The sequence below is a fragment of the Coenobita brevimanus genome, chromosome 54 (assembly GCF_032717465.1).
Source record: "Coenobita brevimanus isolate Jiangsu-jjx chromosome 54, ASM3271746v2, whole genome shotgun sequence".
NCBI classification, from domain to species: Eukaryota; Metazoa; Arthropoda; class Malacostraca; order Decapoda; family Coenobitidae; genus Coenobita; species Coenobita brevimanus.
Genome location: NC_137007.1, coordinates 7,300,000 through 7,322,934, shown reverse-complemented (window position 1 = coordinate 7,322,934; position 22,935 = coordinate 7,300,000). Strand labels below are relative to the sequence as shown.

Below are 22,935 nucleotides of genomic sequence, written 5' to 3'. Positions count from 1 at the left end.
TATCCTTTGACTAACGCAAGAAAGCCTTGGTTTAATCACGCTTGTTCTAATGCTGTCCTCAACAAGGACAGGGCCTACAAAAGGTACCGTAGCCAACCCACCCCTGAATCACATCATCTTTACGTTTCTGCCCGGAATCGTGCTAAGTCTGTTCTTCGCTCTACTAAAAATAATTTTATCCATACTAAATGCTCTCAACTCTCCAACTCGAATTCTTCCCGCTCCTTCTGGCACCTTGCCAAAAATCTTTCTAACAACTTTACCTCATCATCCTTCCCTCCTCTTTTCTACTCTGATGGTTCTGTAGCTATTTCTTCTACTGATAAAGCAGATCTCTTCGCACAGACTTTCTCCTCCAATTCCACCTTAGACGATTCCGGTGCTGTTCCTCCATCACTTCCCCCCTCTGACTTCCTCATGGCTGACATTAAAATTACTTCAGTTGATGTATTTTCTGCCATCACTGGCCTCAGTACTAACAAGGCATATGGGTCTGATGGGGTCCTTCCTGTTGTTCTCAAGAACTGTGCTTCTGTGCTTACACCCTGCCTAGGCAAACTCTTTCGTCTTTATCTGTCAACTTGTACCTTTCCTTCTTGCTGGAAGTTTGCTCTCATTCAGTCAGTCCCAAAGAAGGGTGACCACTCCCAACCGTCCAACTATCGTCCAATTGCTTTAACGTCCTGTATTTCAAAAGTTTTCGAGTCAATTCTCAACAGAAAAATTTTAAGGCATCTTTCCTATCACAACCTTCTTTCCGATCATCAGTATGGGTTCCGTCAGGGACGCTCCACTGGCGATCTTCTCACCTACCTTTCAGACTCCTGGTCATCCTCATTTAGGGACTTTGGCGAAAGCTTTGCCATTGCACTTGATATCTCAAAGGCTTTCGATCGAGTCTGGCATAAATCTTTAATTTCCAAACTGCCCTCCTACGGTTTCTATCCTTCTATCTGTGCCTTCATCGCTAGCTTCCTTTCTAGTCATTCTATAGCCGCTATTGTAGACGGCCATCGTTCTTCTAGATCTATCAGCAGTGGTGTTCCTCAGGGCTCTGTCCTATCACCAACTCTCTTCATTTTATTCGTCAATGATCTTCTAAGCTGTACATCTAACCCTATCCACTCATACGCTGATGACTCCACCCTTCACCTTTCCATTCGGTTCCCGCAACGCCCATCTCAACAGTTACTTCAACAAACAAGGGATGAGGCTATGGCACACCTAATGTCTGACTTGGCTCGTATCTCTGACTGGGGTAAAATTAATATGGTTGTTTTTAATGCATCTAAGACTCAGTTCTTACACCTATCAACCCGACAAAATCTTCCACAGGTATACCCACTAATGTTTAATAATATTCAGCTTAATCCTGCATCATCCTTGAACATGCTTGGGGTTTCATTTACTCGGGACTTATCTTGGAAAGATCATATTACATCTCTTGTAAAATCTGCTTCCAAGAGATTGGGTGTGCTAAGCCGACTCTGCTCTTTCTTTACCCCTGCACAATTGTTGACTCTATACAGGGGTTTTATCCGCCCTTGTGTGGAGTACAACTCTCATGTGTGGGGAGGCTCCCCACATACAGCTCTTCTCAATAGGGTGGGGTCAAAGGCTTTTTGTCTCATTAACTCTCCTCCTCTTACTGACTCCCTTCAACCTCTGTCTCTTCGCCGCACTGTTGCATCTTTATCTCTTTTCTATCGCTACTTTAATGGTCACTGCACCTCTGAACTGTCTGCTTGCATTCCTCCACCTCTACGACGGGCGCGTAGCACCCGTCTGGCAGCAAACTCTCATCCCTTTTCTGTCCAACTCTCTAATGCAAGAGTTAACCGTTACTCCCAGTCTTTCATTTATGCAACAGGTCAGCTCTGGAACTGTCTCCCTCTGTCTGTATTTCCTGCTGCCTATGATCTCCAGTCTTTCAAACGCAGTGTGTCCAGGCATCTCAAAATGATCGGATCTTGAATTTGGCTCTCTATTGTATTTTGTTTTTCTCTTGGAGGGAACTGTTACTGCGGGCTCATGGCCTTTGGTTCCTTCTTCCTCGCATAAAAAAAAAAAAACTTTGATCCGTCTAACTATGCATGACTTATTTTTTTAACTACCTCTGAGTAGCATCCTTCAGTTTCATCATTTCAGTATCTCAAAAGCCTTTCCCTATTTGTAGAACCTTGAACCTTCAGTAATTGAACTTCCTTTTCCCATGTAAATTAATTTGTTTAGGCTACTTTCTCTGCTAATATAATTTATTGATGCGACTAATTTTGTGATCAGCAAATTTCAGAATTGTTATTACGACGTTGATAGTGCTAGGATAATAAGGGTCATAATACTGATCTTTGAAGTGATGTATTAGACAATGGTATCCTTCCGGTGTGATTTTACTGCATTTAGTGATATTTCGTGCTCTTTAGCTTTCAGTCATTACACTGTTCATTGCAGAAGTGTTCGCAAGACTTCATGTATCCTAAGTTTATACACTAGTCTTGTGAGAGAAAGCTTATCAAAGGCTCTTTTGAAATCCAGGTATATTACGTTGGTGCTTTCTCATTCGCCTGGCCAAACCGATCTGTATAGGTTCTAGAATCGCCACTCTCTTCGCTGAAAATGACTTACCTGATCTAACCCCATGCTGTAGGTCACTTATTAAACCGTTTCATTCCAAAATCTCCAAAACATGTAATTTTTTCGAGAATTTTGCAAACCACCAAGGGCTAGCTCACCTACCTATAGATGTTGACATTATATTCCCTTCCCTTCTGGTAAATGGATACTTTATTTATTTTTCTGAAGATTATATGTATTTCTGCACACTTGAACCCTTCATTCAGTAGGCGTGTTTTTCACTCTTGTTGTCTCCAGACGATTTTATTCAGCTTAGGAATAATTATTCGAACAAGAGGGGTTACCTGCAGCCTTTATAAACCCCTTCAGTACAAGAGGCCTTTCCTAAGCTGAACAGGATAGCAGCAAGAATGAACCAGCAAAGACACCAGCTTGATTGATGGAGACGACTTAAAAAACCCCTCCTTGAGCACCCTGGCTTGGATACTGTAAGAACCTGCGGATTTTATGGCATTAGAGAGAGAGAGAGAGAGAACCAAATCGCAATGAGAACTCGCTCATTAGCAAGTGTTTACACAGGTGTGCAGGTGATGGTGGCAGAGGTGGTGCTGTACTCTGTCCATTTCACCTGGGTTTAGAACTGCCATCTCTTCATCTTGAACACTGAAGTGTGACGAGAAATTATCACTGAAAAATCTTGGTTTTCATAAAAACGTGGTATGAAAAGGAATACTTGTAGGGTCGTAGTATTGTCTTATTCTGTCCTGGAGTTATGACGAGATTAGCAGTAGCGAATGGTGCTAGTCACGAAGATTTGTTATGAAAAAATGTAGAATCGTAGTATTGTCTTCTTTTGTCGCTGGGCTGCTGGAAATGAGGTGCAAAATAGCGAAAATGTAGGCCATGTTAAAGTGAACGAACTGTAGTGGTGAACTAAGGTTGGGATAGAGGATAGAGACTGACGAGGAGGAAAATATATATGCCAAATTAAACTAGTAAAGATTGGGGCCCGGAAAACTAATGCTTAAAAGAGAGGGAACTGGAAAGACGCGAGATGAAGAGGCAGACGGAAATGATTGAGAAAAGGTAAAGAACATAAAATTATAATTGCTTGACGGAGAAATTGTAAGAAAGGAAGCTGGATGGAGGTAAGATGAAAAAATAAATAAAATGTCTGGAAGAGATATGAGTGTAAGGGAAACTAAGGAAGAGAATTAGATTAGAAGGAAGCAATGTAATGCCAAGAAAGAAGGTGGGATTAGAGGAAAGAAAGAGTAATGGTTGAGTAGGAGCAAAAGAAAGAAGGGAAGGGGAGAAAGGAAAACGAATAATAAACAAGGTCAGGTGGAGATGAGGTGGAAGAAAAGTAAGAAGAGATGAGAAATGTTAAATCATACAAAGAGAGGGAGAGAGCATGTGTGTGGAAGGAGTGAGGATCAGGTGATTCATGATCAGCCTAGCTTCCCTCCCCCCCACTCTCTCTCTCTCTCTCTCTCTCTCTCTCTCTCTCTCTCTCTCTGTGCAACATGACCATTATTATTTTTAATAATACCAAATACACGTAAACATTTTCTAAGGAAAAAAAAATATATATATATCCTTAGCATGTTCGTAGCCTGAAAGATATTTAATCTCCTTTATATTTTGACGTTTCCTATACATGTATGTGGAAAAGGCATCTTTTATACTCAATCACTTATAATGGCAGCATTACACACATAAAGTACTAACTTCCATTAGTGCTAACAGATCGAACTGGTACTGCACTTGAAGCAACCCGGATTTGTCGTGGTTATTCAGGAACAGATCATGTTACCGATCTTAACCAGGTAATCAAGTAATTGAGAAACTATAATTTTTTATACTATCGTGAAAGTGACTGTTGAATGTGGGACAGTGGTGAGATTAATCTGAGAACAAGTTGTACAAGAAACTTAATCGGAAGTATTGGAGCACATTTACAGAGGTAGAACTGCTATCATAGTACTTCCTAAGGACAGACTCAAAAGGCCAGTTGAGGAGGTGTTTGCCAGGGAGGTTATTCATTGAATGCATAGAGAATGTTTAAGGAATTTAGGCTGAAGTGGCATATGACTTAACATTGACTGTAAGCGATGGAACAGTCTTTAGTTTGTTGAGGACATAATTCTTTTTAGTGAATCGGGGGAGGTACTACAACTGATGGCAGTTAACCTGAACAGGAACGCTGAAAGTAGGCTCGAAGACGAACGAAGAAAGCGACTGTTATATTTAACAGAAATGTTGGTAAATTTTTTGTAAGAATATGATTTAAAGAAATAAAGTGTGAATACTTTGAAGAAGATGTATACCCAGGATAGACTGTTGAGAATTCAAGCGAAGAGTAGGAGTTAGATGGAGAGCTTTTGGTGTGTAAAGCAACGTCATGATGGACAAGAAATTACCTCCAAGTGTGAAGAAAAAAGTATACTATATAATCAGTGTGTCCTTCCTGCTGTGAATGAGGGATCAGAAGGTGGACTCTGACACACTCGATGGTAAACGTGGCGTGCTGAGAGAGGAACGGAAAGGGTTATGTTGGGTGTCACAAGGAGAGAGAAATAGAACATAAAGAGAACAGACGAAAGTACAGGATATAATCACTACAGTTACGTAGCAGAAATGGATGTGGGTACGTCATGTCCTTACTGGACAGGTAAGATATAGACAACTGGGGTAGCTAGGTGGTAATCCTGAGAGAGAGAGTGAGAGGGAGAAGCAGTTGGAAAACAAGATGGTGGGATGAAATTTTGGTTGTGGCGAAGTAAAAAAAAAAAAAGAAAAAAGAAAGAAAAAGTAAATAAAGAAAAACTACTGACAACTCAAGTTAACACACACACACACACACACACACACACACACACACACACACACACACACACACACACAGAAAGAGAGAGAGAGAGAGTCACATTATAGCCTGCAGAAGCCACGTCAGCGTACAATTTTGCTTGCCCTTCCGTGATGACCCTCTCTGTGATGCTTTGTGTCGTTATCTGCTGAGTTCCGTCCTTCCCACTCCCACCCTCCCCTCCAGCAGCCTCGGAAATGCTTCAGTAATCACCTCCTATTTATACACCTACCAACTCGCAGCGTTTTTACTTTTTATGTTGATATTTATTCGTATTAGTTTTCACAATAATTTAGCGGTTCGGCTGTATAATATTTGCATGATCACACGCCTAACTTACACCGGCATCTTTTCCTTCCTTGTGCCTTTTTGTAATCTGCTGTTCTTCACTGTCGTATTGGTGGCTTTCAAAATTTTTCATTCGCATTCTGTTTTTATGGTAACTCTCACGGAAGTCCTTTGTTGATCACCTGTCCATTTTGTACATGTATCCACTCCCCTTAACATCCCCTCTACTTTTTTCCCCCTAATATCCTGACCTTTTTCTCGTTACCTTTACAGTAGTTTTCGTTATTTGTTGTGTGTGTGTTTTTGTTATAGCGTACGCGGAAATGCTTTTACATTCACCTGTCTACTTGTGTCTGTTTCTTTCTCGCCCCATCTTCCACATTGTAACCTGTCAATACTCATTTTCTTTTATTCAAATTATATGTTTATACTGCAGCATCCACAGATATCCTTGGATGCCAACCTGTCTGATTTATATATTTTTCTTGCTTACTCGCTTGCTCTATTTGGTTTTGTTGTAGTTTTCAGTTTCTCACATCCTTCATGTGCGTTTCAGTCTGTCAGCGTAATGACATATATTCTTGCTACCGCGCTGAACGATTTCATTAAGTGTCATGGGTACCCCTCGTTGAGAAGGGATAAGAAACAAACTCTGGTGACAATGAGCAGCTTTATAATTAACCTTGATTATCGTCTTTATATTACCTCTCAGCGCAAATCTTCCAACTTTCTTCCTCGCCCTGTCTCCACATGCCATTTTATCCCCTCCTGACTTCCTCTCTTTCACTCCCCATTGTACGTGCATCTTTAGACACCAGGTATGCAAGAACAACTCGTGCATTCTTCCTGCTCTGCGCGGAGAAAATTCTGAATTAAACCACAACCACTCCCATGCCACGAAGCCCACATGATCCATTTTCATAGGGTGGATTATGTCTCTCCACTCAGCCCCCCCCCCAACCTTCTTTTTTTTTTCCCCTACCTTCGCCCCCTCTGAAACATTGAAGAGAAGTCTGTTTCCTTCGCTACCGTCACTCTTCCCACAATGCCCGTCTTTACAAGGTGTGCGTGTCCTGCCGTGTCCCAACACTCTATCCAACATTAACCCATCTTGCCCAACGTTTTTTTTTTTTTTCTCTCTCTCCTTTATTTTGCATTTCACCAACTTAGGCAAAATACACATCTTCACAACATATATTTCCCCAGTAGCCTATGTCGTACTACCCGCAACCATCTTAACCCATCCCACCCACTCCTCCCCACCCACCACTCCTACCCATTTATGCTCTCATGTGATTATCAGCAAATAACTGCCTTGACTACCAGCCAACCAACAACGCTCGTATGCACAGGGCATACTCGTACCTCCCCTGTTGTGCCCTACTACCCATCATCATCCCAGCCCACCCACTCATCTCCCCCCACCCACCGTCCTGAAAGCTCTGAAGTAACATATCCTTTAAACCCATCGTACTAATGGGACTGATTTCCGGCAGACGTCTCCTCAAAACTTTCTCCAGATAGAACAGGAAGCAAGTAAGCATGAGCGCTCTTGCATGACTTCAAACGATCTGTGACAGTCTGAAGCGACCTAATGGATCCAAAGGGACCTGAAGAAACTTGGAAGATTTGAAGCATCATATAGAAGAAAGTCATTGCACTAATAAAGGTGACTGGTGGCACACGTTTTCCTAGACATACCTTTATTGACAAATTGATCTGCTGGACCTGAACTGACGTGAAAGAAGCTATATTGCCTGAAATAGTTGTGACTTGGTCTATATGAGTTTGCAAATGGCTGAAACGAATAATGACGACTAGAAGAACAGATTTTAAGCTGACCCTAATTAACGTGACTGACTGCGCTGATGGGCACGATTGGACGTGAAGGCCCTAAATGGCCTTTTTTTTTTTTTTTTTTTTTTTATACAAGGAAGAAGGAACCAAAAGCCAGAGGCCTGCAAATTACTCCCTAAAAAAAAAAAAAAAAAAAAAAAAAAAAAAAAAAAAAAAAAAAAAAAACAGAGCCAAATTCAAAATCCATTCATTTCGAGATGCCTGGACAAACCGCATCTGAAAGACGAGATCGTAGGCAGTAGGAAAAACAGAGAGAGGGAGACAGTTCCAGAGTTGACCTGTTGCATGCATGGACTGGGAATAACGGTTAACTCTTGCATTAGAAAGCTGGACAGAAAAGGGATGAGAATTTGTTGTTACGTGCCCGCCGTAGTGGTGGAGGGATGCAAGCAGACAGTTCAGAGGAGCAGTGACCATTGAATGTATAGCGATAGAAAAGAGATAAAGATGCAAGAGTGCGGCGACAAGACAGAGGTTGAAGGGAGCCAGTAAGAGAAGGAGAGTTAATGAGACGAAAAGCCTTTGACTCCACCTTGTTGAGAAGAGCTGTATGTGGGGAGCCTCCCTACACATGAGAGTTGTACTCCACGCAGAGGTGAATAAAACCCGTGTATAAAGTCAATAACTGTGCAGGGGTAAAGAAGGTACGGAGTCGGCTTAGCACACCCAATCTCTTAGAAGCAGATTTTACAAGAGAGCTAATTGTATGTTCTTTCCAAGATAAAACCGGAGAGAATGAAACCCCAAGTATGTTTAAAGGTGATGCAGGATTGAGCTGGATATTGAAAAAAACTGAACGTGAATGTCGCATAACGGACCTGAATTCACCTGACTGAGCCTGAACAGATGCGAAGAACCCTAATGAACCTTAACGGGCCTCATTGTACATGATTTGCCCTAAACTGACCTAAAATGACCTGACTAGACCACAGTGGTTTTGCTGGGGCCCCATTAATCGAAACTATCTCTGGTGAACCTGAGTTTGATTAACAGGTTTTGAGTATCGATGAGTGAACCTGGACTGACCTCTCTGAGTCTGATTGTATATGAAGGACTTTAATGGACCAAAACTGAACCAGAGGGACCTAGCTCGACCTGAATGGGGCTGACTGGCTCTGAATGGACGTTTATGGGCCTGAATTGCCATAAGCTGGCCTAAAATTACCTGGGGAGGGCGACGTGGATGCGACGGACCTGAGAGGGCCTGAAATGATGTGCCTGAACATTGCCGAACCTGGATGGTCAGCGGAATTTATATGCCTGAGGCAGATTGGGTAAAGGAAATGAATACTATCCTTGTCAGCCAGTTGTTTTCAGTTAATTAATTTATTTATTTAAGGTGCAGGAACATCTCTTGGAGCATCTGTAACGATTTTTGGGAGCGAGGTACTTCACTTCTGTAGATTTTAGCTACGTTAATGAAGTCACCACACCACACCGCACTAAGCCACACCAGTTACATTAACCGAAGGGCCCTGAAACCCCCGCATCTAATACTTTTGTACATGTGTATTATTAAACTTAGACAAAAAAAACTAGTATGAGATTAATGATAGATAGAAGAAAAAACTAGAGATTAATGATAGATTAAGCTAGCATTTTCAGCTCTAGAAAATTGTCCCAAGCTGAAGAAGAACGCCTGAAGATGGCAATAATGAAAAAAAAAGACAAGGGGTAAATGACACGAGTGGATGTATGCGGCCGTGAATGGCCCAAGAATGACCTTGACTAAAATTGACCTGATTGGACCTGAACTGACCAAAAATGACGTGGATGGCTCTGAATGGGTTTTAACAAGCTTGATATTACGAGTATAGCCTTAAAGAATGGGCGTAACAAACGTAAACTCTTCACTCTAAGGACGTGTTTTGTTGCTCCTGCCACCACTAGAATACCTTACTCAGCTTTGGGCAGACATCTTGCAGTGAAGGGGGCAGTGAAAATTATACATAACCCCCCTCCAATTCGAAAAATAAATCCAGAAGTGAAAAAAAAAATGTATGAAGTTAGCAGGAACAAAGTTTAAAAAATAATAACGGATTGAAAAGGTTAAGTGTCGTAATTTGAGTACTGAAACAGTATATTCCCAGCTGTTTCGCTGTGGAAGTTCATAGGCCATTTCAGGTGGTGTTCACAGCTGGTTATGCCGCCTTTCTGTTTGCCAGGTTAAGGATATCCCGAGACGACGACGCAGGTGCTTGGTTGACGAACGCATCTGTTTTCTGTTCCTCAGCTTCACCCTCCTCCTCCTCCGCCTCCTCTCTCTCTCTCTGCGCCTTTTTCCTCCACCCCTCCTTTGTCAGCAGGTCACTCTTATTGCTGTAGGTGGTAATTGGACATAGGAAGGACATGCCTCATTGATACTGGCTGAGAGAGAGAGAGAGAGAGAGAGAGAGGGGGGGGTAAAAGTCAGGAGGAAAAAGAGGCGAGAGGGAGAGATGAGGTAAGATATGGGGAAGGGGAAGAGAGAGAGAAGGGAGGGAGGGGAAAGCCATTAGAGAAATGAAGGGAAGGCGAGGGGTAGAGAGTGGAGTGTTGAGAAAGTCATCTGGGAAAAGAGGGGAAAGGAAGGCGAGGAGTGGGAGGCAAAGGATAGGGGAATAGGGGGGTTGGTAAGTTATTTTTAAGAAAATTGAACAGTAGACACTAAATTAAACTGTTTTACGTAAACTTTGAATAATATGATGATAAAAACATTGTATTCTTTGTAACACTGTGGTTGTGGTAGTCTATTTACTGGTTGTTAAGGTAGCTGTTTTTAATCTTGCCCTCATGATTACATTGATTTTCGATAACTTCTTGTTCTTTTGTGTTCTGTCTACCTATCTTCCGTTACGGTTGCAGTTACGCATTGTAATCATGTGTAAATAACACATCTTGAGCCTGAGCTTTTAAACAGTAACTGTTGTTGGTGTGTCGTCAGGGTTAGTTCGGAGGAGAAAGTGGTCATTTTACAAGCGTTATTCTTGTGTATTTTCCCCTGCCTTTCTTGCTGATACTGTTGTTGTTTTCTCATGATTTTCTGTAGTTCAGTCTTGTTATAAGCCTGTGGCAGTTTGTTGAAATAATGAACATGAACGTGGTGAAACTCAAAGTAAAGTCTGGAGGGCAGATACGAACGCGGGTGTGACTCATGTAGCAGTTGTGTGGCGGGAGGGAGGGAAGGAGGAGTGGAGGGAGTAAGGTTGAACAGTCTCTCCACAGGTTTGCTCTATTACGTTCACATCACCGTCGCTACTCACATGCCGACTCTCCCAGTCGTGCCCTTGATGTGATTGAGCGCCATAATTTTAACCACAAAAGTTGGTGATAATGTATTATGGCTCGGTATAGTGTACAGTAGCAAGTTGGATGTTTGAGAATCGCAGTAGCTACGTGATGCACCTTTTAAATATATTCTGTGCTGCATTGATATAGAGTGCAGTGGTTTTATTACAGTATATGTTATTTGTATACGTGAACTGTGAAGTGAAAGAAAATAAAAAGAAACAGTGTTATATATGAAAAAAAAAAAAAAAAAAAAAAAGCACTAAGGGTACGGTGCCCAGTTGAAAAAGTGAGGACGGGACATACCTGAAGGAAGACTAGCAAATAAACACGGTGATCGAACTGAGAAGTAAACAGGAGGCCTACAGTTCCATCTCAACCCATGGCCGTGCCGCCCTTCGTCGTTCCCCTCCCTTTCGGCAAGAGGAGGAGGAGGACGATGGTGACCAGAGTGGAGTCATTTATCAAGTGGTAAGTGACCCACCTTCACAATAATGAGTGGATATGAAGATTTATGTGATTCCTCTGTTAGTAACGGCAGGTTTGTTTAACTGCGGTGATGTACAGTGTATTGTGAGTCACGTTCTTTTGCACAGGATCACTTTGATGCACGTTTAAACTAATGAGTACTCTTAAATGTTATTATAGGCTTTATGTATGATCCGTGTGTTAGTAATGGTAGATTAACGATTTAGTATGGTATTACCCTGGTGTGAGATTTAACGCAGGACCTTTTTAATGTACTCAGTTCCCTCCGTCCGATGATATATTCTTGCTATCTTCTGACTTTTTTTTTTTTTTTTTTTTTTTTTGTCGGCACGAGAGACTTCGAAATGGAAAGGTTGGGCCAGCCTTGAGTAACACGTTCTCTTGAAGTTTCCCAACCTGAGTAAAAATCTGCTGGTAACTGCAAGAAAATATTGCAAAAAGACGTTACTGTACTGGTGGGGTTGGTGACACAGACGGTGAGAGTGAATTAGAGAAAATATTGCTATTTGACTGGGTTATATATAGGCTGAGCCTGGTCGACAGTAGGAATAGGCAGCGATTCATAGATGTTACTCAGGCCTCAGCACCTTCACTACCAGGACATTTTTCATTTTATTCGTGTAACTGCATAGCAGTTTTTATTTAGTTCTGGATTTTTTTTTTTTACCTAAAGGGTTGGATGCAGCCTTCATTCCACTAATTGGCTGCACTCCTAAGGTGTATAAAATCGTCCGGTAGCAATCAAAATAAAACTAAGATAACCTACTCAGGCGGACGGTACAGCCGTTAGCTGCTGAATATTTAACACTCCCTGTTCGCCCTTAAACGGTTCCCTTGGGCCTAGGTTTACATACTGACTAAAGATCTGTTCTCTTTCGCAACTGTGATAATGTCTTTACAGGAGGAACAAGAGGCATGGGATGACTGAACTACCCTGCCCTTATCCATCCTGCGTTAACAAATTCATGTTACGAACAGATTAATTATTATTTTTTATTTATTTTATGTATTTACTTATTTATCTATACCCGGCTCAAGAGAGGCGGGGGCCGTCGCTGGGTGGTGAGCTAACAAGATGGGAAAAAGGATCTTCTGTGTGTAAGAATTCATTTCCTCATTCTCTCCATGCATTTCCTGCCTCTCCCCGCCCTTCCTATGCAGAGCTTGAACATCTGGAGCCTAAAGATGATCCTGTGAAAGTGCCGATTACCGTTGATGGGTTGATGTATTACCGGTTTAAGTGTTGATGGATTGATACAATACCGGTATATTAAGTGTTGATGTAACACCGGTATATTAAGTGCGGATAGGTTGATATAATACCGGTATATTAAGTGTTGATATAACACCGGTATATTAAGTGCGGATGGGTTGATATAATACCGGTATATTAAGTGTTGATGGGTTGATATAATACCGATATATGAGATCTATCTGTCTACTAACCACCGGACCCTTAACAGGATATCCTTTGCGTTCATGCATAACTAACACTAAAACGGGAACCGGATTTTTAACAAGAATTGGTACTGAAAAGGGACATCACGCAGTGACACCAGTATAAACAAAGGTTATATAAACGTCTGTCAAATTTGCCTATTTCCAACATTCCCCCAAAGGGCGATGGGATTGCAGAAGCCTACAGTCCACCGGGTTCATGTCTAGATGAGTCTGATCGACAAGAATAGCAAAGTGAGGATTGGCTGTAGACCGGGCAATGCGTGGGTGCTTTCCGTGTCATTTACGATGTCTGTATGTACAGCATTTTATTCTCCCACTTACATCTCAATGTATATGATTTTTAAAAATTAGTACTAGGTCATACTCTAATAATTTTCGAAGGAAAAGAAGCCAATAAAATATTAAAGAGCTTATTCTATCGAGATATATATATATATATATATATATATATATATATATATATATATATATATATATATATATATATATATATATATATCTGTTAGGACTCCATATTATAATTACAGGTCATAATAGATAGATAGATAAATAGATAGATAGACAGCTCTATGCGAGCCTGGGAATGGGAAATGATCTTGCAAGTTACACTAAGGAAAAGCTGACGACAGATTACGAAGTAGCCAGTAAGGAGATGATGCAGTTAGTTGTCAGCAATTCACCAGGTGAACAAAGCCTTGTTGACCATACACACACATACACACATACTCACACACAGGCTTCTAGAACTTTCCAACCACAGGGAACACACGTGATACGACTCCTGTTTCACCAGAATTTAGGAAAGAGAGCTCAGAAGGAAGCTAGCCATAGAACAGACAGGTCGTAGGGAGAAGGGCTTAGCAACTTGAGAGAGAGACAGAGAGAGCGAGACAGGGAGATAGCTCCCGGGACTCTACTTTATACTTCGCTCTGTGTGAGAGACTTGTTAATATTTCCAAGACAAATAAAAATAGTTCCATACTATTCTTTACCTCTCCTTGTCATTGAATGACAAATGGGAAAGAAGATTGTCTACTTACAAAGCTACTCAAGTATAACAACCGCTCGCCCACAAGTCAAATATATATATATAACTTCTCTACAAGTAACTACAAAGTCTTTTATGATATATATATATCTATCTATCTATCTATATATATATATATACAGTATATATATATATCTATATCTATCTATCTATCTGTCTCTGTCTGTCTGTCTGTCTGTCTGTCTGTCTGTCTCTCTCTCTCTCTCTCTCTCTCTCTCTCTCTCTATCTATCTATCTATCTATCTATCTATATATATATATATATATATATATATACATACAGGATATGATACGTTGCACACTGACAGCGCACATTCCCTCCGTTTGTGTCCACCAGTCATGAGTGGAGATTGGTCGCGGTTCACCCTTGGAGGAGAGGTGGAGGGCGCAGAACCTCCCCTCCTCGGATATCAAGCACTGACAACCCTATTATGTGCCATAATGGTTTTGTGCAGTCGATAGGCATTAATCTGTGTTTACTTACTCTGCAATCCTGTGGCTAGTAGGCCTTCTTTGAACTAACGTGAATTCACCCGGTGTTGGCCGAAATAATGTGGTATTCATAATTTATGGCCAAAGCGTTAATAGAGGCAGTGTTTAGTAATCTGACAAGCTGAATAAAAAGGATTACGTAGCCAATACACCAATCAGGGTAGTGGCTTTGTCTTCCGCACGAGAGTTTGAATCTTGAGGTCCCGAAAGTTTTTCGATTGTGTACATGCAACCAAGGACGTTGGTCGGTCTCCAACCCCAGAATCTTCTGGACTATGCCAGTCTAGCCCCGGGTCCCTACATCCCGCACTGGATAAGAAGGGATTTGTGTTACTATATTTAGCGTCCGGTGTGATGACTTAATGGCAACAAGGACTTATTATTTTTTTTTTTAGTTCATGCTATATCCAGCTGGTCTTATTTAGTTTAAGTGAGACTTCACGAACTGGAGAGGATCAAATATAGCCTTCATACTTCATTAATCCCTTCACTTTGAGGGGGATCTCGTAGACCGAGTAACACAGTCTGACATTAGCTAGAACAGAATGAAAAACAGCCTCGTGCTGAAAGGGTTAAGACCACTGCAATGACTTATCACTAGTTTTTCTTGCCACCTCTTGACAAGTTCATTGAGCCTTTGCGGGACTTTCGGAATATAGGGGTTCAGTATAGCTTTCGTTTACCCTTTCACTACCCCCACTACCCCAGGACCTTCCCAGACAGAATAATATCGCTTGAAGCTTGCAAGAATAAACTGTAAATGGCGTACTCGGACCCAAGGGGTTAAGTAGATAGGAAGTCGCAGTTATGTTAGATCATAGCCAGTTCTATGATGAGCAGGTCTCCGTAACAGTTAAGTATTATCACACATCGTTTTCTTTTTCGTATTCTGTACCTTTAAAATCACCGTAATATGATTGTGAAATGTTTGGCAGCTGTATGGGTATAGATAAACGTATAATCAAAAACTTAAACACAGCTCCTAAGTATATACAGTACCTCTCTACCCGCCTTCCCCCCCCCATTCCTTCCCGCTTTCCTTCCCCTTCTCACGTTTCAGTAATCACAACCATTAGCCTCATCTGTCAGACAGCTTGTAATGAGCATAACACGTGATAAGCTTTCCCGCCTCTTTCTCCTCGTCTCTCCTCCTTTCACTTCCTTAATCGCTATCGGGGTTTTCATTGTATTTAATCCATTATTCATAAGTTTTCATTTGAAGTTGCGATTAATATTGATCTTTTTTAAAGATTTATTTTGTATTTGTTACATTTATCTGAAGTACAGCAACCCCGGTCTGTCTGGGCGGGCAGAGCCATCAACAGCAGGCAAGCACTTGTTTCTGCAGGGCTGCCCCGTTCAGTGAACTAATGTTCCCTAGCGGCAAGCAGCACCTCGTCACAGTAAGGCGCGGGAGAGAGTATAGAGGTAGGGTTCTTGAACAGACGTCGCATTTGCGTCTCTCCATCCGCTTAGTAGTAGTAGTAGGCGCCACATCTACACATCGCCACTTTTTTTTTTCTTTAATGGTTTCCACCAAGCGTTGTAAATGGTTTCCACTTGGGTTACAGGAAAACATTAGGCTTGTGACTCAGTGTAGAGTCATCGAAAGGCAGCACTACATCGAGCAAGTGGATGATGGTAACTTACATATTTTCATAACTTATATTTCTCGTGATTTACATTTTCCATTTTGAGATATTCATTTCTCTTTTGTTAACTTTTCTGCGAGTTATTATTCGTGGCATATTTCTCACGCTTTACATATTCCAGTTGAGATTTTACCTTTTTATTAAGGATTTCTGCCAGTTTTCCTCGTATATTTCAGTTGCATTTCGATCCTTTTGTCCAAATTTGATATCTTTCACACCTTTACATTCTTGTCCAGCGCCTGTTTCAATTATTTTATGTTATTTCATGCAACCTTTCCCTCCCAGATACCGTATTGAGTTTAGCTTGCTCATAATTCTCATTCACACCACCAGCACCACTTAATTACTGACGCAGACAAGCATGATTGAGAGGGAATACACACACACACACACACACACACACACACACACACACACACACACACACACACACACACACACACACACACACACACACACACACACACACACACACACACACACACACAATGTACTGTACTTTTCAGTTCCAGATTTATTTTTCCGTCTTAGATTCCATTCACATACCAGTCATTGCTTGTTGACTAAAAGCTACTGTACATACTGTTCTCCATCACTAACACCCGTCCCATCATAATTCATTAGTCTTTATCTCGTCTTTCTTCAGTGTTTGCTGTGTAGTCCTTTCTGTGTGGAATACCGTTTTTGTGTTATACTGCTGCTGTTGTCTCTTCTTGTGTGTGTGTGTGTGTGTGTGTGTGTGTGTGTGTGTGTGTGTGTGTGTGTTGACAGTAGAACTCAAACAGTTATCCAGTTTGGACCAAACTTTATGGAAGAGTTGGGGGTTAGGCTAGAAGTGGTTTAAGCTTGAGAACAATAGGTCAGAGGTTAAGGTCGCAGGGCCAAGGTCAACTCTAGCAGTTTTGATTTGGCTTGGACCTCTTGGTTGTCAGGCAAGGTTGAAGTGATTCGGTTTGGTCAAAGGTCAGTGTCATAGGTTAATGTTAAAAGTTTCTCCCTTGGATTACCGTAATTCTTTCAGTAGCAGACATGTAGGATGCTGTAGTCTTTAAGTGCTCCTTCCATTTCATTTATCTTTTTATTTATTTTCTATTGTTTATTAATACTAAATTATTTTTATTTGCTGTTTATCAGGGTTCGCATGCGACAGAGATCAAGACATTGGCGTCCACGTCACTGGCGTCGCACCTGGAGTCAGGGTGTGAGGGATGTTGCTGCCCACGCTAAGGTGCACACCCACATCTACACCCACACCCACGCCCACGCACACACACACGCCACCCACACCACCCAGGCAGCTGAAGACATCACAACAAGCAGCAGCAGCCACGGCAGGAGGGAGGAGTGTAACCTGCGGGAGGGTGAGTACTAAACTTTTAATTCTCCACTGATGGACTGACATACATTGACCTATTTTATCGTATGTTAACTGTTTGACCAATAGATGGACCAAGCTTTTCATCACACAGAAGGCGGAATCGAACATATTCTGACGAAATGTGTTCAGTCGTTTAGGTCGGGGTACAAGTAGTATTAACATCCCTATTCATATGGTCACGCTTTGGGCATTCTGTTTCTTTCTGCCAGCCATGATACATTGATGATGAGGAACAGTATGCTTGTAGCGTGGCCTAGCAAAGCGGGGTGTTCTTATTCCCCCGACCTATATGATTGAACAATCTACGTCACATTGTGTCCGATTATGGCCGTAGTGTGATGAGGCCTAAATCGTGTACAGAGTGACTGACTGAAGTACTCGGTGACTGGTTGCTTAACATCTCCACGAGCATGTTGCCTGGTGAATTGTTTGCATGAGGTTGAGCGTACGGTGTCACTATTTACCCAGGAAGCCAATTCAACACGACGCGGCACATGAAAAGAGAAACTTAAAATAATTGCTTAGTAGTGCTTACCCTAATTTCCCGCCGCCATGAGACTATATTTGCATAAGGACGCTCTGTGTGGCTTCACTGGGGGTTGTGCAGGGCCCCCGGGGTAGCCAGGGGGTCAGTCTGGCCTTGAGCTATAGTTTAAATGTTTCCCCCGAGAAGGAGAAAACCCGAGAGGGAAAAAAAAAAAAATAATCCTGAGACCGCAGCACATTTAAGGGGAAAGTCGAGTAGCCACAGGACTTCCTAAATCCGCCTAAAATGGCGCCAAGAGCATCTCCTTGACTTTCTTTTGTTGTCATTATTGTTGATGATGGTAGTAATTCAAGGGAAAGCTTTTGTTTTCATTGACGTTTAGTGAAGATGCTGCTATAACTGTGTTGCATATTCACTGGGAAATTTGACCACAGTGACAATAACATTCCTTAGTTAATGTGATGTGAAGCGAAGGTGTTGGCGTGGCTTTCTGGATATACAGTTACCAGTATTTAGATGACGGGGAAAGTTTTATATGTGTTATCGCTATCATGTAAACTTTACAGTAAAAGTATAAACAAAAAAAATGATGCCGAATTGTCTCAAGCCTGCCTGATGATAGAGGTAAGTGGAATTTTTTAGTTTTTACGTCACTTCCGGTCTCCGTGAACACATGAAGGTGAGTGGGTTATGTTGTAAAGCGGCAAGAATGAATCGTCGTTAAAGGAAATATGAAAGTTCACTTTTTTTCTTTTTTTTTTTTTTGAAATCACTGACCAACAGTATTCATTGCATTTTCCTCGATGAGTGTATAAAAGACAGTAGGAGCATGTTGTTTGTGTGAGCGATTTCCTTTTATCCCGCGATTTCAAGTTATTAGCAGTTCAGAGAGAGAGGACGATCATCAGCTAGCGTAGAACAGTCATTCATACTTGTACTATGGTTTGACCATAATTTTGAATTATTCTAAGTTTTTAGGTAATGAACAAGGACGTCATGAGATTACCGATGAATAATTTTTGTATTCGCTTTCCCACGACTAGCCAGGACAGATTTTTAAGAGAATGTATGTATATCATGTGTTATTTAATATCAGGTGCAGAAATTGTTTCGCACCTGCATGAGAAATAAAAATATATGAACCATGTCGATGACTTTCACTGACTGTGTGGTCTACTTATTACTACTGTCTTCATGGGAGAGGGAGGTTACCTAATGAAGTGAAATGTTGTATATGGCACTCTTAAAATAGTGATGTAAGGCATACGAGCTGAAGTGTGATGGGTATGCTGCAGGAAGGATGGCATAGGAATTATGTGTTGTAATTGTATTGTGATGTTTGAAGATGTTACTTGGAAAATTCAGTGTAAGTTTTTTTTTTTTTTTCAATTAATTTTTTTTTTTTTTAACATAAACACATTAACTAAGCATCTTTGGGGGGTTTAAGATAATGCGTACTGTACTTTCATACATTTTTGATCGCCTTTGTGGTTTCCGTCCGACGATCTTGCATTCCTTTCAGATTCCTTGTCATCCTTGTTTCGGGATTTGAGTGAAGCCGTTGCTCTTGCGTTAGACATTTCAAAGGATAACGACCGAGTGTAGCACAAATCCATACTGTCTCGATTGCTTTCCTAGAGTTTTTGTGACGATCTCAAGTTTCTTTTCTGGTTGCTCTATAACGGCTATTGTAGACGGCCACTGTCCGTCTTCAATTGACAGTAATGGTGCTTCTCAAGGTTGTCGGCAGGGTGTCTGTGTGTGTGTGTGTGTGTGTGTGTGTGTGTGTGTGTGTGTGTGTGAGAGAGAGAGAGAGGGGGGGGTTTATACAGTATATATATATATATATATATATATATATATATATATATATATATATATATGTGTGTGTGTGTGTGTGTGTGTGTGTGTGTGTGTGTGTGTGTGTGTGTGTACAGTATGTACCCCCCTGGGGGTAGTTTTTTTTTTTTTTCAAGAATACTCCCCCAGTATCCCTGATTGTGGTAAAAGGCGACTAAAAGGGTTGGCGGGGGGTTAGTGCCCCTCCCCGGAAAACAACTAACTAAAAAGACAAACAATAAGCCTCGGACAAGGTATGACCAAAAGATGCCGACCAAGGATCGGACAAAGGACATGGTAATTGGAACTTGGAATGTAAGGGGAGCGAATGATGAGGTGAAAGAGAGAGAGATTGTCCAGGTGCTTGAGGGTGCGAAAGTGGATGTATGCGGAATAACTGAAATGAAATGGAGAGATGAGAGTGTGAGAGAATGGGAGTATGGATGGGGTATATGTGCAGGAGTAGGTGAGAGTGAGAGGGCAAAAGAAGGAGTATGTAAGTTGTGAGTAAAAGATGGAAGACGAGCATAAGAGTATGGATCAGTTGGGTCAAGGATTGTGTGGGTAAGATTGAAAGTTGGAGTACAAATGTGTGCGATTGTGTGTGTGTGTATGCGCCAACGCAAGATCGTGCAAGCAGAGTGAGAGAAGAGTTCTGGACAAATGTGGAAGTGTGCATGGAAAAGTTTGAAAGGAATGAGAGAGTGTTTTTGATCGGTGATATGAATGGTAAAGTAGGGAATGTGAAGGTGGATGGAATAGTTGGTGAATGGGGTGTGCCTGCTGAGATAGATGAGAATGGCAGTGCGTTAGTGGACATTTGTGCTGGGAGGGGGTTGGTGATAGCCAATACCCTCTTCAGGCACAAAATGATCCACAGGTATACATGGCGAGTGATGAGAAGGGTGGGTGGTGAACTGAATGAAAGGAAGACAATGACTGATTATGTGTGTGTGGATGAAAGGATGAGAAAATGTGTAATGGATGCAAGAGCTTATAGAGGTTGGGGGAGTGGACTTTCTGACCACTACTTGGTGGTGGCCAGAATCAAGGTCCAATTAGGATGGAGAAATAGAAGAAGGGAAGGACGGGAAGAAGGAGTATTTGTAAGGAGAGTGGAAAGGTTACAAGAGGATGAGAAAAAGGTAGAGTATAAGAGAGAAGTGGAGGAACGATTGGGCAAATATGAATTGGAGCAGATGGGGGACGTGGAAGGTGTGTGCAGGATATTTACAGAAGAAATATGTGCAGCATGTGATGTGGTGTGTGGGATGAAGAGAAGACGGAGGGGTGTGCAAGGAACAGCGTGATGGAATGAAGAGGTGAGACAGGCTGTGACACAAAAGAAGAAAGCATACAATGAATGGATGAGAAATAGGGGTGGAAGAGAGAGTTATATGTAGAAAGAAAGAGAGAGGTGAAATGATTAGTAAGAGAAAGAAGAGAGGGGATGAGGAATTTGGAAGGAACTTGAGTGTAAAGTGGAGGGACTGTAAGAAAATGTTCTGGAAAGAGGTGAAAAGAGTAAGACAGGGTAGTTGTAAAGTTAGCAGGGGAGTGAAGGATAAAAATGGTAGATTACTAGTGGAGAAGGGAGAAAAAATGAGCAGATGGAGAGAACACTTTAAGGAATTGTTGAACATAGAGGATGGAAGTAATGCGAGTATAAGTGGCTGGGGAATGGCTGGGAGGAGGAGGGAGGTGAGAAGACAGGAAGAAATCAGTAGGATAGAAGTTGTGGAAGCAATGAAGAAAGTTAAATTGGGGAAAGCCCCAGGAATTGATGGAGTGTGTGGTGAAATGCTGAACCATGGGGGAGAGATAATAGTAGAATGGATGTGGAAAATGTGCAGATTGGCCTGGGAGGAAGATAGAGTCCCGGAGGATTGGAAGTTAGGTATAATTATTCCCTTGTACAAAGGAAAAGGGGGAAAAAGAAGTGTGTGGTAATCATAGGGGCATCTGTCTTCTTAGTATAATAGGAAAAGTGTATGGTAGGATACTTATTGACAGAGTTAGAGAAAGAACAGAGGAATTAGCTGGAGAAGAACAGGGAGACTTTAGGAGGGGAAGAGGTTGTGTAGATCAGATATTCATTCTTAGATCTTTAGTGGAAAAGTTTCTGGAGAAGGGAAAGAAGTTGTATGCTGCTTTCATGGATTTGGAGAAAGCACATGACAGGGTGGATAGACAAGGATTGTGGAAAGTATTAAGAATATATGGAGTGGATGGGAAGTAGTTGAATGCTGTGAAGAGTATGTATGATGGTGCTAAGGCTGCAGTGCATGTGGATGGTGAACTGAGTGAATTTTTCTCTTTGAAGGTTGGGTTGAAACAGGGATGTGTCATGTCTCCATGGTTGTTCAATCTGTACATGGATGGGGTAATAAAAGAGGTACAAGGTAGGGTAGTGGATGTTGGAGTGGCCCTGGTGAGAGACGGTATAGTGTTTGGAAACTCCCTGTACTGTTGTTTGCAGATGATACTGTGTTGTTGAGTGAAGACGAAGGAGAACTGCAAGGCTTGGTGGATGAGTTTGGGAGAGTGTGTAAGAAACGGAATCTAAAGGTGAATGTAGGGAAGAGTAAAGTGATGGTCTTTGAGAGAGGTGAAATCAGTGAATGTACAGCGAGGTTGGATGGTGAGGAATTGGAAAATGTGAGTACGTTTAAGTACTTGGGTAGTGTGTTGAGTAAGGATGGAGGTTTGGAGGGTGAAGTGCTTGAAAGGGTACAGCAGGGAAGAAAGGTTGCTGGTTCCTTGAAAGCAGTGATAAGAAGCAGGGAAGTGAGCATGGAAGTGAAAAAGTTACTGCATGACAGTATTGTGATACCAACTCTAACGTATGGAAGTGAAGCTTGGACGTTGCGGGAAGGACACAAGTCAAGAGTGAGAGCAGTGGAAATGAGTTATTTAAGAGGAGCCTGTGGAGTCACATGGAGAGACAGGCTGACAAATGAGGATATAAAGGAGCGTTGTGGTGTGGATGTGGATGTCATAGGAAGCGTTAGGAGGAATATACTGAGGTGGTTTGGCCATGTGGAGAGGATGGAAGGTGAAAGACTGACGAAGAGCGTGTATGTGAGTTAGGTGGAGGGGGGAAGAGGGAGGGGGAGGCCGAGGATGAGATGGAGGGATGGGGTGGAGAGGTATATGAGAGGGGGGTGTGTGAGTTGGAAGCGGGGCAGTGAAATGGCGGGGGACAGGGCGGCGTGGAGGCGATTTGTTTGTGGC

At 41.9% G+C, this 22,935-nt stretch overlaps 1 protein-coding gene across 1 annotated transcript in view; it reads left to right on the top strand.

Annotated features, from left to right (window-relative positions):
* Exn (Ephexin) overlaps nt 1-22,935 on the top strand; it is a 344,579-nt gene that overhangs the window by 11,864 nt on the left and 309,780 nt on the right. Inside the window, exon 6 of the mRNA XM_080273353.1 lies at nt 17,132-17,358. Within this exon, the coding sequence (XP_080129479.1) occupies nt 17,132-17,358 (227 nt within the window). The remainder of the gene's footprint in view (nt 1-17,131; nt 17,359-22,935) is intronic.